The sequence below is a fragment of the Protopterus annectens genome, chromosome 7.part0, assembly GCF_019279795.1.
Source record: "Protopterus annectens isolate FY-2018-M chromosome 7.part0, PAN1.0, whole genome shotgun sequence".
In the NCBI taxonomy this organism is placed as follows: Eukaryota; Metazoa; Chordata; order Ceratodontiformes; family Protopteridae; genus Protopterus; species Protopterus annectens.
Window position 1 is genome coordinate 98,543,039 of NC_056739.1, and position 18,126 is coordinate 98,561,164.

At 40.1% G+C, this 18,126-nt stretch overlaps 1 protein-coding gene across 5 annotated transcripts in view; it reads left to right on the plus strand.

The window, feature by feature from the left end:
- The window catches only part of LOC122806256 (peptidase inhibitor 16-like), a 639,946-nt gene that overhangs the window by 144,667 nt on the left and 477,153 nt on the right, over nt 1-18,126 (plus strand). For all 5 annotated transcript variants that reach the window (XM_044076525.1, XM_044076526.1, XM_044076523.1 and 2 more), the window contains exon 3: nt 71-180. In XM_044076525.1, the coding sequence (XP_043932460.1) occupies nt 71-180 (110 nt within the window). The remainder of the gene's footprint in view (nt 1-70; nt 181-18,126) is intronic.

Here is an 18,126-nt window from a genome sequence, read left to right on the forward strand (position 1 = left end):
AAATAACAAACATAAAATACTGCACAGCACATAAATACATCCTAAACTAAATGTTTTTAAATTGTTTCAGGTTGTGTGGGCTACCAGTGAAAAAGTAGGATGCCATGAACACTTCTGTAATACTCTGCATGGTCTAGATGGTGAAAACTGGTTCCTGCTTATGTGTTACTATCACCCGGGGTAAGTATGAAATGAAAAGCTGACAATGCTATCTTGTTAGCTCAATACCATAGAAACAGTCGTAAATTATATTAGACTGACCTCTGGTCAGTTCCAAACTGTTATACTGAACTGTTGCAAACAGTGCTTTGGGTTTCTTTCATCTCCATTTATTATAAACAAACATGGAACTTGAACCTGAATTGCCTTTCTACCTCCCAGACAAAGCTTTAAGTGTTACCCTTATTATAAGAAGAAGTAGATGCCACTATTTCTGGCTGATACAGTATGGTCCATAGTCCATTTACCTGAACTCCATCTTCTTACAGAACATGTCATGCCATAGAGATTACTATCTGAGAGAGCTGAGAATGTGCTGTAGTTTTGTTTTGTCCTACTTATATTTGCTTCTGTAGTAATTTAAAATTTTAGGGATGGATTAAAAAAATTTGCTTGGAAGCCACATTTGGGCCAAAAAATGCGGTAGAAGTAGTGCAAGGTATTCCAGTGCGGATTAACTATGCAGCAGGGGGCAACATTATGTGACAAGGTCAGAATAATTATGAAGTTTGCTGGCAAAAACACAAGAAGTCATTTAATGACCAGGACAATATGGCAATGTATATGTGAGCACATATAGCGGGCTGATGATGTGCATTCACACTTGTATTGTCATGCTGCTAAGAGCACAGATGATAGCCCAGTTAATGGCTTTTCAGCAAACTTCCTACTGTTTTCATATTGTAAATTGGAACAAAATTTATTTATAGAACAGTCAGAAAGGGATAAGATCAAGCAGAAGAACACACAGAACTGCAAAGGGAAAGGGAGAATGTTATGGCGGTGGAGAAGCAATGCTTTTTTGGGGGGGCAAGTCCCATATTTTATATTTTTCAAGACTGGCAGGGGGGAAGGTAGCATGGTGAAGGTGAGGGCAGGAAAGTGAGTAGAGAGATGATAGCAGGAGCAGACAAATACAAAAGGCAAACAAAAAACAGGGGAGGTGCTGACACAAATATGGAAGAGAACATAAAGGAGAGACACAGATCAATTTTGGATAGTTGGTGATGGGGAGAACTGGAAAATGAACTGGGGAGGAAAGAGACCTGTAAAGAAAGGGAACACCATCATGGGGGATAGATGGGGTTGGGTGATGACTGATTGAAAGTCTACCCAGTGTCAGCACACCCATTCTGAGGTCAGTCATTTTTTTTTTATTTCTTCTAGTCTTTTGGGTTTCTAATACCATGACGGGAATGAAGTCAAAGTACAATTAAATTTCATGAAATTAGTATTATTTCACTCCTTGATGTCAGCCAAAAGTGCTCTTTGCAGGACCTGCAATGTGCCCAGTAATGACTCCTTCTGCAATTCATGCCGTGTTACATAAATTGGTAATATATCTAAATACGATTGTAAATTCTTTTTTATAAAACCAGTTGCTCCTACTACTATTGAAACTGTCTGGGTATCTTACTTCCACATGGCTCATTTCTGCCTGCAGATCAAGGTATTTTATGACTTTGTGTCTGTCTGTACGCAAGACACTGTAGTCACTAGGTGTGGTGATTTGAGTGATCAATGCTACTTTCATCTTCTTTTCTTGGACCACTATACCTGGTTTTCTAGCTTCCATCTTTTGAACTGTTGGTATTGGGTGATCCCATGTGATATAAACTTCATCATTTTCTATGATGCTTTGTGCTCATGTTTCCAGTGTTTTTCAGCTACTTCGATACCATAATGTTTGCACAATCTCCAGTGTAACAGTCTTGCCACATTATTAAGTCTTTCAGTATACAGTCCCTCTGCCATTAGTGCATCGCAACCAGCAACAAGGTGTGTGACCGTTTCCAATTCAGTTTTACAAAACCTACATATGTCTCTTTTTCCCACATGTTCAATAGACTTTGTAGACCAGCGTGTATGTAGCCCACTATCTTGGGCTGCCTATATTAACCTTTCATTTCTTGATGTGAATTCACCTCTCCTTAACCATTCCTGCGTTCGTTCTTGATCAACATGAGGCTCTTCCAGAAGTTTTCTATACTTGCAACTATATTTATGTTTTTTCCACATTTCTTATCTTCTCATCTGGTCCTTCCCCATATATTCTTTCTCTTGTTTTTTACCACATTCATTTGCTGCCTGGTTTTTATCTACTTCTGGTTTAATTTCCATTCCTGCTTGACATCTGTATGCTTCTGCTAAATTAAGCAGAGATGTCATCTTAGATTTATTCTCTTCATGTTTCAAAACTTTCACTACATTTGGATCTTGTGAGGTCAGTAGATATGTATGGAGTCCCATGATTGCAGCACTATACATGTAATCAATTTCAAGGAGGCCCATCCCTCCTTCGGAACAGGGAATATATAATCTTGGTATGCACTGATTTTTATAAATCATTTGGTGAGCATGAAGCATTCTTCTTCTCCTATTCAATCTATCCAACACTTTTTGGGGGCAGTAAGTCACTCCAAAACTATGTTAGGACATGAAGAGCAAACTGATTTATGGCTTGGATCTTATTCCTAGATGTCAATGCTGTCTTCAGGATTAATTTAAGTCTTCTAAAGTATTCCTTACTGAACTTTATTCACATTTGTTCATGTTTTATTGCTGATCCTCCATCAATTCAAAGTATTTATACACTCCCGCTTGCTCAAGTTCTTTTATATCACATTCTTGCCCCAAACTGATGTTTTCCTGGTGCTGCAGCTTTCCTGCTTTAAAGGTTGCTTTTGCACATTTATCAAGACCAAATGACATTCTTATATCATCTGAAAACGTTTTGACAACCTGCAGCTGTGATTTCAGTTTCTCATCTGATGAGCTATACAGTTTTAAATCATCGACAAAGAGAAGATGAGAAGTCGTTAGACTTTGTTGTTTCCTAGAAGCCAAACTGTAGCCATGGCCAAAGCTGTTAAGTAAACAGCTTAATGGATTAATGGCAAGGCAAAATGGCAACGGTGACAGAGACTCACCCTGGAATATCCTCCTTTGAATTTTATTCCTGGGATAATAATCTGTCCTTTGTCATGGCTTAATTGCAAAGTGGTCTGCTACTGTTTCATGATTACTGTAATGTAGTCAATCAGTGTAGGGTGTATCTTATACATTTTTTAATCTCTCTTTTATCCATGAATGTGGGATACTATCAAATGCTTTTTGTAGTCAATCCATGCCATACTTAGATTCTTCCCCTCCCTACAGTTCTCCACTATAACTTTGTTTAACAACAAATTATCCTTTGTTCCATATGACTTTCTTTTATTGCCCTTTTGTTCTACTGCCAAAATCGAGTTTTCTTCTAAATGACTATTAACTCTGTCGGCATCAATTCCCGTAGGGTTACCACCTGTCCCACTTTGCGAGGGACAGTCCCTCTTTGGACAATTGTGTCCTGCATAAAAATTTAAAAAATGGCAAATGTCCTGAGATAGTAGGACAAACATATTTCCTATATTTAATGTAATAGTTGCATAAAACAGTTATTCTGTTTCTGAAACACCTAAATGTTATAAGAAACAGAATAAGCAACTAAAATGCTATAAGAATAAGCATTTATGTAGGCAAAAAAGTGAAGTTCTGTCCTTTTTACTGGCCGTGGGTATGTTTTGCCTTACAAAATCTGATGTTTGTACAAAAAATGTCCCACTTTGGGCATTTGAAAAGGTGGCATCCCTAAATTGCCGTGTGTAGTTTATATGTCATTGGAAGAATAAATTAGTGGTCTATAATTTTTAGGGTGACTTGCAGGTTCACTCTTAAGTAAGAGCGTTGTTTTTCCTGCTGTTAACCAGTGTGATGTGCATTTGGGGTGCGCATATAAATAGTTCTTACTCATGGCTAAATCCTCTTGCAAAGAAGTTAATACTTTAAGCCAAAAGTTAGGTACTGCATCTGGGCCTGGGGTTTTCCAGTTAGAGGCTTTTCTCAACTTTGTTTCAATTCCCCTAGCTGTTATTTCATCCCATTTCATATCTTGTACCTTTAAACTTCTTATTCTTTCTTTTACTTCTTCTATCCATTTAGCTTCTTTGTTATGTTCCACAGGATCTTCATAGATACTTCTCCAAAATGTATCTACTTCCTCTTTTTGCAGTCTTTCAATTCCTTTTACCTTATTTCCCAATTCTCTATAAAACGTGTTTGGGTCTCATTGATAAATTGCTTATTTTGTGCTTTTCCCTTATATTTATCTTCATATCTTCTAAGTCTTTTCACCTGTTTAGACATTTTTAGTTTGTTATCTCCAATAGTGGATAATAGATCCTGGTCTCTCCTAATACTGAGCATTGCTTTTATCACATCTGTCTTTCTTAGTATTTTTGTTGATCTATTTCCTCTTCTATAATCTTCTAACAATGACACTTCTTGTCTTAGCTGCTTTATAGATTTCTCTGTTCGATATTTCCATGATGGTATTCGCTTTTGCCCCCCCATTTCCCTCTCTACCATGTGTTCCTGTGGTAGAACTTTATCAGTTATTAATTTAGCTGCACAGTAATATATTCTGTTTACTTCTGTTATATCACATGGATCTCTATGGACAGTCTTAATTACTGTGTTCATTTGTTTTATCAAGATTCTGAGCTTTGGGGTTTTATTAACCTTCTGCAGTATATTTCTCTAATTAATATTAATATATCTGTCTTTGTCTATTAAATCAAGCAACTCTTCTCTTAACTCATTTTCTTCCATACAGGGGGCACATCCTTTGTTTTCCGTTTCCTGCGGGTATTTTGTAGAAAGTTCTATAGCATCATTCTGTGGCATATTCTCTTCAATTTCATCCTCAATTTCATCCTGTGTCATCTGTTCATAGGTAGGTACTAGGCTATCTGTCCGAGGGCATTTATAAGCCTAGCCAGTGTGTCAGCTTTCGCTGCCCCATTGATTAATTAACTGAGCCTCTGTCAAGAAGAGCCAATGAAGTGATCCCAGGGGTGTATTTTCTGTTATCCATCCACTTGTCAAGGTTTCTCTTGAAGAGTGTTAGTGAGGGGCTCTGCCTAATGTAGTTAGGAATTTTTTTCCAAAGCATGGGGAGTCTCTGTGGCAGAAATCTATCCGTCCAGCATGTTCTATTTATTGTTATGGTGAGGTTTAGCTCACTAGAGTGAGTGGCTTGCAGTGACTTGGATTTCTTTAGGTGGAGCATGTCCATCAATTCTGAGTTGGACATGGCTTTGTAAGTCAGGCAGAGATCACCTCTGAGTAAGCGATATGCCACTGCATGCAGCTGGAGTTTTGCCAGTCGGGCTACATAGGATATATGTTTGAGGTCAGTAATCCTCTTTGTGAGCTTCTTTTGTGGTCTTTCCAGCTGTTGGAAGTGTCTTGTGAGGTACATCCCAAATGGGACATTGTACTCTATGATGGGTCTGATGAGTGATGAGTAGAGGGGCACTATAACCTCTTTAGTTCTAGATGCAAACCCTTTAATAATTAGATGGGCTACATAGAAGGATTTCCTAACTACTTTGGCGATATGATTGTCAAAGGAGAGATTACTGTCTACCTGGGTCCCCAGATCTCTTATTACCTCTTCTGTATTAAGGGGGCTGCCACCTGTCTGGTAATTCATGGGTGTTTTGCTTTTCCCAAATGGGATGACTATGCATTTTTTGGCATTTAGCTTGAGACCATGACTTTGACACCAGGTGTCCGTCTCAGTAAGGCCCTTTTGGAGAATGTCCATGTCAGCCGGAGAGTCAATTATGGCTCCCAGTTTGCAGTCATCGGTGAACTTGGTTAGCCATAGTGCTCCTGTGTTTGCCTGTACTTCTGAGAAGTATATGCCAAACAGTAGGGGTCCCAGAACCGAGCCTTGTGGGACACTACTTGTGACTGGTTTAGAGTCAGACCTGGAGTCCGCTATTCTTACCGTGTGAGTTCTGTTTGTAAGCCAGTTGGCAGCCCATCTCGTGACATAGGGGTTTATGTTCAGGCTGGTGAGTTTTTGTATAATTCATGAGTGGGGAATGGTGTCAAAAGCCTAGGTGAGGTCAAGGTAGGCTGTGTAAACTACCTTCCCCTCATCTATGGCCTTGGTGACTGTCTCGATGAAGTCAACCAGGTTTAGTAGGCATGATCTGCCCTTAAAGCTGAACTGGGTCAGATCAAGTGTTTGGAGGCTCCCAATGTCTTTGTTAATGAGTTCCATGATGATGCACTCCATAGCCTTGCAGACCAGGCTAGTCAGGCTTATGGGGCGATAGTTGCCAGGGTCAGTTGTGGCCCCTCCTTTGTGGAGCGGAATAACTGTTGCTGTGTGCCATTCTATGGGCACGTAGCCTGTGCAGAGGCTGAGTTTGGACAGTGTGGTTAGGTGGGGGGTTAGTTCGTGCAAGACGCAGCCTGGGACACCATCTGGCCCCACTGATGCTGTGCTTTTGGCTTTTGAAAGGGCTGTTTTCACCTGTGCATCTGAGATTTCTGGGACACTGCCCTTTTCCGGTACTGTTGTGGCCCTTTTGGGGGTGAGAGGGGGTTGAGGTTTGCACTGAATCTATCTGCTAGGATGTTGGTAATATCAGTGGGTTCAGTATATTTTGTGCTATTTTGCACTAGCTCAGAGCATATCTGCGAGTTGCCACTTAGATTCTTGACATAGCTAAAGAAGGCTTTGTGGTTATCTTTCGAATTCTTGGCTATTTTTCTTTTGAAGTTAGCCTTGGAGGATTTTATGAGGGACCTTAGTTTCTTACTGATACTGATCAGGGATGTCGTTCCTTCTTGGGATTTGCTTTTTTTCTGAACTAGTTTCCTCCTTCTATTGTATAGCCTGTTTATGGCAGGGGTCCACCAGACTGGTTTTCTTCTCTTAAGTGAGTGCGTCTGTTTTGCTAGGGATGGCACGATCCATGCATCCTTGTAGGTGCTCATAGAGTGCATTTGTAAAGCTTCCTGCATCTTGGACACTTATCCTTTAGCATGGGGGCTGTGAAACTTACCACCTCTGTCTTAAGTAAGGTGAAGTTTGCTATAGAAAAGTTTATCACTGTGGTTTCCTTGGTTGGAGGTGGTGGTGTGGTGTGGACATCCAGAGTGATTAGTTTATGGTCTGATCTAACCAGTGATGGGTTGACCTCCAGTGTGGAACACCTGTCGCCCATGTTGGTGATGACCAGGTCCAATATGTTTTCACCTCTGGTAGGGAAGTTTACCAGCTGATCCAGGGCATTTGAGTTGATAAATTCCAGGAAACGCTGGACCTGGGAGTTTGTACTTGAGTAGTTTTCCCAGTTAATGGTAGGGTAATTGAAATCACCCAATATCAGGGTGTGCGGTAGGCCCTTCATGTTTTCCAGTGTCTCCAGAAAGGCGGAGTGGTGGTCCTGTGTCATGGAGGGTGATCTGTAGCAGGTCATAATTTGCATTTGTTCTGCCATATGGGAACTCACTGGCCTATCACTCCTCAACATTGACTGCATCAGAGTTTCCACAGTTTCCTGTTCCTTTCCTTCCTGTCTAGCTTCAAGTGAACTTTTATACTGGTTTCCTGTGGAAGGCTTCAAAATATCTTGAATATGGCACCTGACCTGTTGCTTCCTGTTCCACTTGTTTCCCCTTAATTTAGATATCCATTGCTCTAGCCTATTGTGGTGCTTTCTGTATTCAATTTACTACACTGAATCCTTCTCTTTGTAGCTTTTCCATAACCTCAATTTCTATTTCTTTGACTTCTCCATTACTAATCTCTTTTTCTACTTTTCCTCTTAGTCTTCTTATTTTTTGTATTGTAAAGTTTTCCATATCCGTATTCCTTTCCCTATATTTTTCTTCAAATATCTTTGGTGTTACTCTTTTTGTATTGGTTAGTTTTGCTTTCTCCTTTGCATAAATATTACACCATATTAAATCTCTTTTCCTTTCTCCCATCCATACTTCTTCACGTCTCCTGATCTTCTTGCTTTTTCTTATTCTGGGGACTCACTCCATCATGCTGTGATGTAGTCTGTTTTAGACCTTCTACATTAAATCCTTCACTTCGGTGGTGGTGCTGCGGTAGCATTGTCGCCTCACAGTAAGAGTTGTCCTGTTCGATTCTCAGCTAGAGCGTCTTCTGTGTGGAGACACGCATGAATGGGCGTACCTTCGTTGAAGGTTGTGCGTCAGAGCTGACAACTCGGCACGTAAAAATCTACTGCCAATCATTAGTGGACCGGAGTTCCGCTCTGGCGACCCCTAACCGGGAAAAACCAAAAGACACAACAACAACATTAAATCCTTCACTTCACAGGCACTCCTTAACTTCAACTTCTATTTCTTTAACTTCTGCTTTACTAATCATCTTTTCTACGTTGCATCTTTCTGCTATTAATCTTTTAATTGTGAAATTTTCCATATCTGGATGCCTTTGCCTGTATTTCTCTTTGAATATCTTTGAGACTGCCTTCTCTATATTAGTTAACTTGGCTTTCTCCTTTGCATAAATATCCATATCAACTCTCTCTTTCTATCCCATGTCCATATTTCTTTTTTATATTTTTCAAATATTTCTAGGTTTTGTTGTTTATATTTTCTCACTTTCTCATATGCTTCTTTTTCCAAACAGATCACAATTTCTTAATCTATATATTGTTTTTCAAAAATCTGTTGTATTAATGAACATAAATTTTTATTTGAAGCTTTTTTTCCCTATCTCCCTCTTCCTTTATTTCTCCTCTATTTTTGTCCTATGATGTCTACTGGTGATGACTTGAATAATGACCACTACTTATGTACTAATGTAGAGTTCTTCTCAGCTCTATTATAGTGTTACTTGAAAAGTTTTCATCCTCTACACTGCTGTAAGTAAGCATAAGTTTGTATACCTGTAACCTGCCATCTGATGTAAAATTAACAACTCTTGCTTATTTGTCTTTTGTACAATATGTCATCTTAAGTTGTTTTTTTTCTAGCCAGCTCTCTACACATTTTTTGCCTGTTCTAAATTTATTTAATGTAACTTCCTGCTATTGCATATATTGTAAGTTATGATACTATTGCACCTTTTGGAGCTTTTCTCCCCGGGCCTCTACTGAAAATGGACATATATCCAGTTAGACTAGCCCGGTCAACAAATGTAAAATAAAAAAAAATAAATAATTCTGACAGTTTTTCCTGCAGAAGTATTTTTTTTTCCTCTAATTTCTCTCTTAATCGTTTTGTATATCTTGTGTCTGGAAATTCTGGGCTTTTTACATAATAGTAACAATACATAATTTCTTTCTTATCATCAATAGTCCACTCTATCATCTTTATGGCTGTTCTTTGGCCAGTCAACTCTGTGAATACCCTCAGGGCTGGTCATGGCAAGGCAGCTGTATGGCCCTGCCATTTACACTAGGAAATGCTCAAGCTGCCATTGCATGTGCCTGACCACTAGTCCTTCAAGCATGTCATCAGACCTTTAACCTCCTGTTGAGTGACATACTGGAACCCACCAATGATACTGCCTTATGGGGAGCTTACACCCTGTGGAGACAGACTGCCGGAAGGAACTATGGGGCACTCCAATTTGCCCCTTGATAGTTAGCCTACATCATCCTGCTGAGAGAGTACCCTGGAGACTGATGGGGACTCGGCATGTGGTAGCAATGCAGATGTGTGGTGTGGCAGCCACTGCTGCACCACATTCACTGATACAGGTGACACTGCAACATAAATGGAGAGTATCAAACAAAAGACAAATTAAAGAGTGAAACACAAAAGCAAAAGCAGTTATTAGTAATACATACATTTAGCCAAAATAGACTCATCAGCATAATTGTTGTGCTGAAAGTGCTTAAACTGCATAATAAAAAACAGCTGCAGCCATTGTGGTGCTCAATGTGTTACTGAGTTTTTGTAACTATCAAGTAACATATTTAAGATAGTCCCAGTGGTCAACAGAGGGAAGGGCATATCTACATCTGCCAGTGGCAAGTGGGGCAACTGACTGGATAATTTAAGAATCCTTTGTTCTTGGGAGAGGGGGATTAGCGCATAGCTACTTGTTAATGGGGGGGGGGGGGGACAGGGAGGATTGTGATGGACCTGTGCAGTAAATGACTACATTGGTCTACAATGACATTTTTAAGTTTAAAAAAAAATGATGCGTGATTTGCAAATAGACTTTTGTCTGTCACATTAAAAATAGAGAACACTTTTTAGGAAAAATGTTAAGTGTAACACTTATTTGCATAGAACCAGCATGCATCCTCCATTTACTTTTAACAATGTAGTGAGGAATCAGATGATGTCCTTCTATTCATATGTTGCATTATTCATAATGTGAGGGAGTCAGCCGCCAGCTGACATGTACGTCGGGCTAATATACAAAAGTCTTATGCTACTGTAGGGTACATGTGAAGTCGCATATAGTTCAGTTCATATGTCTGTCATAAAATTATGTTGGGTATAAGGTGGACGTCAGCATATACCAAACCTCAGAACTTTTCTGCCACCAGTCAGATCTTCTTCACTGGTCATTGCTCATCAGAGAAGTTGAAGATTCCATTCAGATAAGTGCCCCTTTGGGTTTTATTTCTTGTTACTTTACTTGCTACTGTTATTGCCCAGGTTACATGTCAGCTAGGAAGGGCAAGTGACAGTGTGGAAGGCAAATTCCACATAAAGACTCCTACAACCTTTGTGTCTTTTACCTAGGCCCTAACCACGACCATACATCTTGCTCAATTTGCAAGGCCTTAGTCCCCAAGACCCTGTGTAGTCAATTAGCTTCCTTAATTTGTACCTAGAAAACTAGCACCTTAAGCACCTAACAAGTGATATGGAAGGTACATTGGGTCCTTCAGGTGAGCTGCTTATTAAGAAGGCCAAGAAATCTAGGCCTGACTTACCCGCTGCTCCTCCAGTTCCAGACATCTGTCCAGAGGCCGATGTTGGCCCGGAGACCATCTTGGAGTCTTTAGGCAAACCTTCCATCAGTTCTGGTGTGGAAGCCATGAAGGATCCTACTAGCATGTCCTTGGGGGATATGCAGGCATCTGCTCCGGTCATAAGGGGGGAACCCAGGCTCATTGTTACTGAAGACCTGAATGGCATTCCGCAAATCATTGTTTGAGAGGATGTCCCTACTGATATTGTACAGTCTAGGCCAACGTCGGGCCCCTCGTCCTTCCACCACATGGATGCTCCACAAAAGAAGAAGCTGAAAACTAAGCATGCTTCTCCTGCCTCCCAGAGCAACCTACTGATTTGCAAGCTTTCTCCCAAGGACTCTTCAATGATTTTATGGCTCTGAGACAACCTTCAGGTCTCTCTCGCCCTTCTCCTTACTTTTCTTCCTTCTACACCATATAAGGGGATTTCTATGGAGGTTTCCTCAGATGAAGATGGTTCATCGAGGGATGAGTCCTTGGCATATTCTACCCAAATTTCATCACCTTTAGGATATATTTCCCCAGAAGAGGAATCAAGTGGCACAGATTCCCCAAGAGAGGATATTTCCTTTGGGGAAATCATTGTTAAAATGAAGGAGTTCTTTAAATGGGATTGTTCTCAGGTGTCAGACATCTAAAAAAAGGTATTATGACCTTCTGCAGATGGATTTACCTTCCCATCTGCCATTCCCCCTGTCCTGCTAACCTTTTTAAATGCCTTCTCAACAGCATGTAAGTACCCTGACTCTCAACCTCCTGCCCCTAAAAGACCAAATAGGTTCTATAAAGTGCCAGAGGATTCTAAATTCCTGTTTAAATGTCCCTCTGCAGACCCTGCAACAATTTCTCTGTCTGCTGACAAAGCCTCCAAGATGTTGACTCCACTTCCCTTCCCCCTTCAGACAAGCAGAGTAAAGTTATGGAGAGGCTGGAGAAGAAAGTTTGTACTTCTAGAACTCTGGCATTCATGGCCATAAATTACCAGACCCATATGGCTAAATATTCCTTGGCCCTTCTCTTGGATGCTTGTAAGTTACTTGCAAAGCTTCCAGATTACCTTACAAAGGCTTAGTTATCCTCCATTATGAATACTTCTGCTCAAGTTACATGTAAATCCATTAAGTGTAGCTAATGTGGCAACATCACTCAGAGTGACTGCTTCTGGGTCAGTTCTCGGGAGGTAATCCTGGCTCTGACTACAGCTCTTGCCAGATGATATAAAGGCTAAAATCATGGATGTCCCCCTGGACAACAAGGCTTTGTTTGGAACTTCTGCTGCAGAACTCTTCAAGTCATAACAAGAAAAGGGAAAAGAGCTGCAACACCTTAAACACATTTTTGTGTACCCAGTTCCAAGATTTCAGAGGAACAACGCTTCTAAAACACACTTTGTTAGGACACCTTCTAGACACCAGTCTTTCAAGAGTAAAAGAGATACTAGGAAGCAATTTTCATCCAAATCTTCCACATCCACTCTTGCTGCTCAGAAGCAGCCCTTTCAGGCTAAGCCAAGTAGTCTGTGACTACCTGCCCCCTGGCAGCCAGACTCTTCTTTCCCTTTGCCTTTCCCGTTCTCTCTCTGCTTGGAAACAGATCACCCAGGATTCTTGGGTCCTCTCCATTATCCTTCAAGGACACTTCATGGTGTGGAAAGCTCCACCTTCCTTCAGGGGTATTCCACAACCCCTAAAGGAACAGCTGGAACTCTTTCTCCAAGTGATTTTCAGTCTTCTCTCAAGGGGAACATTCAGGAGGTGCCACCTTCTCAAATAGGGAAAGGGTTCTACTCCAGGATGTTCCTGGTCCCTAGGAGGCCCATGCTAGATGTATCCCACCTAAATACATTCCTGAAGGTTCCCACCTTTCGCATGCTGTCCTTGCACACTCTTCTTCTCCTCATCCTTCCTCAGGCCTGCATGGTGTTGCTGGACATCAAGGATGCTTATCTCCACATTCTCATTCAGCCTCTGTTCAAAAAGTGTCTTCACTTTACTATTGCTTCCTCACATTTTCAGTTCTCTGCCTTGTGTTTTGGATTGTATACAGCCCCAAGTGTCTTCCCAAAATGCTTAGCTCCTGTCATAGCTTTTTGCAGACAAAGGGGTATCCAAATTTTCCCATACCCAGATCTTCTCCAGGCTCATGCTCCATACACCCTCCAAGAGAATCTGCTCTTCATGGTATCACTGCTGGAGGGTCTAGGATTCACTATCATTTTCCAAAACTCTACCCAGTTTCCTTCATAAGACCATGTCTTCCTGGGATGCAGAATCCAGACAGACAGGATGTTGGCTTTCTTACCACCTGAAAAGGTTCTGTCTCTCCCCACCTACTTCCAGGCCCTCTTGCCTCTTACATCCCTGACTGCCAGATAATTTCTTGGCCTCTTGGGCTTCATGGCATCCACTGTTCCCATGCTACTACTAACCAAGTTGCACATGAGGAAATTCCAGTGGTACCTCAGGTCAGTTTGGGTACAACACTCCCATCCACTGGAGTTTGTGATCCCCCTTCTCCCCTGCTTGAAAAAGGAACTAAACTGGTGGATTCAGTAGGTTCCCAGAAATCCTATATTTCCAAATGGAAAGGTTTTCATCTGGTGTCTTTCTAAGGATCTGCAACCACTGCTGATGGATGTTCCAGTGGTTCTGTCCTACCTATGTGAATTACTGAAGACAGGATTGTCATATTCTTCAGTATAAGCTCATATCTCCACTACCTCAGCATGTCTGCCTATGATTCTTCCCTTGGCCCCAAGGCTGGAAGTTAAACTTTTCCTTAAAGATGTCCTACATATTAGACCACCAAGGAAACCCGTTCATCCTCCTTGGGATCTAAATTTTGTTCTAGAAAAGCTTACCCTGGTTCCCTTTGAGCCAGCAAGTTCTTCCTCTTTTCAGCATTGGCTAGAAGGGTTTCTGAACTTCAGGCACTGATGGCTTCTCCCCTTCACTGTTTTCCACAAAGTTAAGGTGTCTTTAAGCACTAACCTCTCTTTTATGCCTAGGTGGTAAATAAGTTATCGCTCAGTCAGTCCATTCATCTTCCCACCTTTTCCCGTTCTCCACAGTACTCTAGCAAGAGGATTTTACACACTTTAAATGTGCATCGACAACTCAGATTTTATTTGGACAAAACCAAACTCATTAGGAAATCTGATTGCCTTTTTATCTCCTGTCATCCAAGGGCCCTGGGCAGGCCTGTTTCCAAGCACACAATTTCAACTTGGATTTCCAAAACCATTTCTTTTTCCTATGTGTCCCATGGGAAAACTCTTGCTTCCCTAATTAGGGCACATTCCACCAAAGCTGTATCCTCTTCTGGTGCTGTTTTCCACGGTCTGGGCACCTGCTCTATTTTCGAAGTAGCTACCTGACCCTCTGTACACATTTTCACAAAACACTATACAAGTTGGATGGCATTTCCAGTTCTACAGCTAGTTTTGCAATGTCTGTTCTGCAGGGGTTTGTAGAGAGTGCTACTGCCCCTCTGCCCACCTCTTTGTCTGCATGAGCTTTGGTATTCTTTCTCATGTTATGAATACTGTGAAATATGAATAGAAGAACATAGAATAGTTGTATAAAATCTTACCATAACCATAGATGTCTTTCTCTTCTATATGTTGCAGTATTCTTCCCCCAGCCTTCCACCTGATGCTTGCCTGTTTGCTGGTGGTGTGTTTCCTCACCTTTGTGCAGGCTGGTGCTCTTCTTGCAGCATTCAGTTCCAAGGCTTGGTACTTGCTGACATCCGCTTTATACCCAACATCATTTTATGACTGACATAGGACCTGAACTATGTGCAATGTCACATGTACCCTACAGTAGTGTAAGACTTTTGTATACTGCCCAGACATGAGTCAGCCAGCGGTGGACTCAGTCATGTTATGAATACTGCAACATATATAAGAGAAGGACATCTATGGTTATGGTAAGATTTTACACAACTATTCTTGACTCGTAGCAAAGCTGAATACTCTGAATACTAATGTGGAGGCTCAAATGCGAACGACATCACAAGAGTTTGTACAAAGAGGCTATAACATTGATAGTGTTCACCAGATACAGCAGGATATTAAGACTAAATGTGCCATAGAGACTATGCCTATTTTTTTCAGGTATCCAAATTAGTCACTGTGAATGAAACAGAAAAGCAGTAAGACACAGATGTATGCTCACTTATAATGAGAATAATGAAGCTATTAAAAGTATGATTAAAAAATACCTGAAATAAAATGGGAGATGAGCCCCTGTTTGGATATAAAAGATGAAGCAACTTGAAAAGTCAGTTATAAGGAGCAACCTAAAACTAATAATATCTTAAAAAGTACCACCTAAGGTACTTTTAGATGTAATAGGTGTGTTCACTTTATTCATATATATATATATATATATATATATATATATATATATAATATATATATATATATATATGTATATGTATATGTATATAAAACTAAACACAAAAATCCAGAATCCGAATAGGAGCGTGCTGTAAAATAGTATCCAAAAACCAACCAACAGCATGTGAAATGCAACCTGACTGGATAAAAACTCCAAAGACCAACAATCAAAGGATGCACTTCATCTTCAGCCAATGCGAAAAAACTTTTTCAGTAGTATAAAGTGCCTAGCATTAATTTAATTTCATTTAAAGTCAATAATTGCCTAAAGAGACCGAGAATCATTCTAACACATACTACAGATACAGATGAAGTTAGTAAAATAATCAAGAGGAATTGGAAGATTTTGTCATCCAATGATGAATGCAGAGAAATAGTTGGTGAAGAACCAAGTTTTAGCTATAGAAATGCTAGAAACTTGAAAAATATCTTATGTAAAGAGAACTGTTTGGTGCCAAGTATTGAATCAACAAGGAAAGGTACTTTTCCATGTAGGAGATGTACAATGTGCAAATTCATCTGCACGGACAAATGCTTTGTGCACCCTACTACTAGGAAGAAATATGTATCCAATTTTTATGCAGATTGTATGACGAGGAATGTGGTCTACCTAGCAGCATGCTCCGGATGTGAACAGTTTTATGTAGGCAAGACAATAAGACAAATGAAGGAGAGACTTTCCAAGCATATTAGTGACATTAGACTAAAAGATCTCAAAAATCCATTAGCAAAACACATCGGAGCTAATCCTAACCACAGTTTTGTTTTTAGGGCTTTGAAAGTGATTTATATGTCCTGTCCAAAAGGGGGGGGGGTTGATATTAATGGCAGACTTGAACAGGAAGAAATGTTTTGGATTGGTAAAGTACAAGCACATCTGAAACCTGGGCTGAATACTACTTTTCCCATACAGCCAGCATTAAGGAAAAGGTGGCTGAAAAGGCGGGTTTGATATGATGTAGATGGGTGTGATTATACTAGCTGTTGTGCGAATGGCACAGATCCTTTTAAAAAGTTTTTGGCACCTTTTTATTTTATGGATCTGATGAAGGGTTGATGTACTAACCTGAAAGCGCTTATCCGTTATGTTTGTTTGTTATGTAGTTGTTTTAATTCCAGTCTCTGCCTGAATAAATGAGAAAAAAGTTTTTTTATCAACATTGGATGATCTCCGGTGGATTGATTTTTATATGAAATTAATGCTAAGCACTTTATACTACTGAAAAAGTTTTTTCGCATTGGCTAGAGATGAAGTGCATCCTTTGATCGTTGGTCTTTGGAGTTTTTATCCAGTCTGGCTGCATTTCACGTGCTGTTGGTTGGTATATATATGTACACAGGAAAATCTTTTATACATCTTGTCTATGGTAGTACCTTTACACTGTGAGCCTATGGCAATTTTGATACTAAAAATCTGGTTTATATGGCCAAATGTGAAAAGTGTGAGGCATATTATATTGGAAAAGCTAATCGTAAGTTCAACGAGTGAATAGGGGATCAGCTATCAGAGATAAGTAGGAATGTTCAAGCTAATGTACTTTATAAACACATTAGTGAAACAGATATAACACACTGTTTTAAATTTATGATTTTACGGTTATACATGAGCCAATTAGAGGTGGAGATCTGATTAATTTAACTGAAAAGGAAGAATTAAATGGATTATTAGGTTCAAAGCTCATATGCCTTCTGGACTAAATGGCACTGTTAGTACAAAGCTGATTTTAAAAGAATTATATAGTTAAATAAATTCACTGTTGGCACTTTATAATTAAACTTTAAAATTGGTCAGGTGATTAAATGGTTTTCTTACATAAAATGATTTATTTTAAACTGTTATATGCTTGATGAAACTTCAAGAGAAAGTGTTGTACTAGCATGTAATAAAGTTTTAACCAGTGAGACTGCTGTGGTTCCAGTGGATTTTTTCTTTATTTGGATCACATTGGACTTCCCTGGAACATGCATTGCTATGAGAAAGTGGCTGGATGACATCGTCCATTGGCATACTCTGAGGGCTTCTTGACAGAAAAGGTAAGACCTAGTTTCTCCTTGTTTGTTGCTATACCAAACTACTGACATATTGTCTGACTGGATTGCAATTGTCTCAAAAGGGAGAGCGTCGTGGAATGCTTGCAACACTAAAAGCACTGCTCTCATTTCCAGAAGATTGATATGCATGTTGGCCTCTTCAGGAGACCACCCACCCAGTCTAGGAAGCATTTGCGGTCACTATAGCTTTGAGTTGAGGGAGGATGAAAGGGCGGCCTTGAAGAACCTGATCTGATTGAATCCACCAGCAAAGATGTCCTTCATCTAGTCAGGATGAAACAGATGAACATGTGTGGGTTTTGTTTAAGCAGCTTTATTATGTGCAAACACATCAGAATTGAGGCAAATAACTTTAACTTAGATAAGCTTATAAACAAACTGACCATTTCTCTCATACATGTTCACTCTCTGGCTGCACTCTCAAAATGGTACTGAAGCTAGCACGTGCTTGCTATTTACACACACACATACACTACATCCTCCATGTTTGAGAAATAAATCACATTTCATGGAAGACGTTGATTGGCATGCAATAAATACAAGATAATTTTTTGACATGCAATTATATAGAATTAAATACATGTAGGCACTCATGTCCAGGTTGCTGTGTTTTTCACATTAGGTCTGGAGATG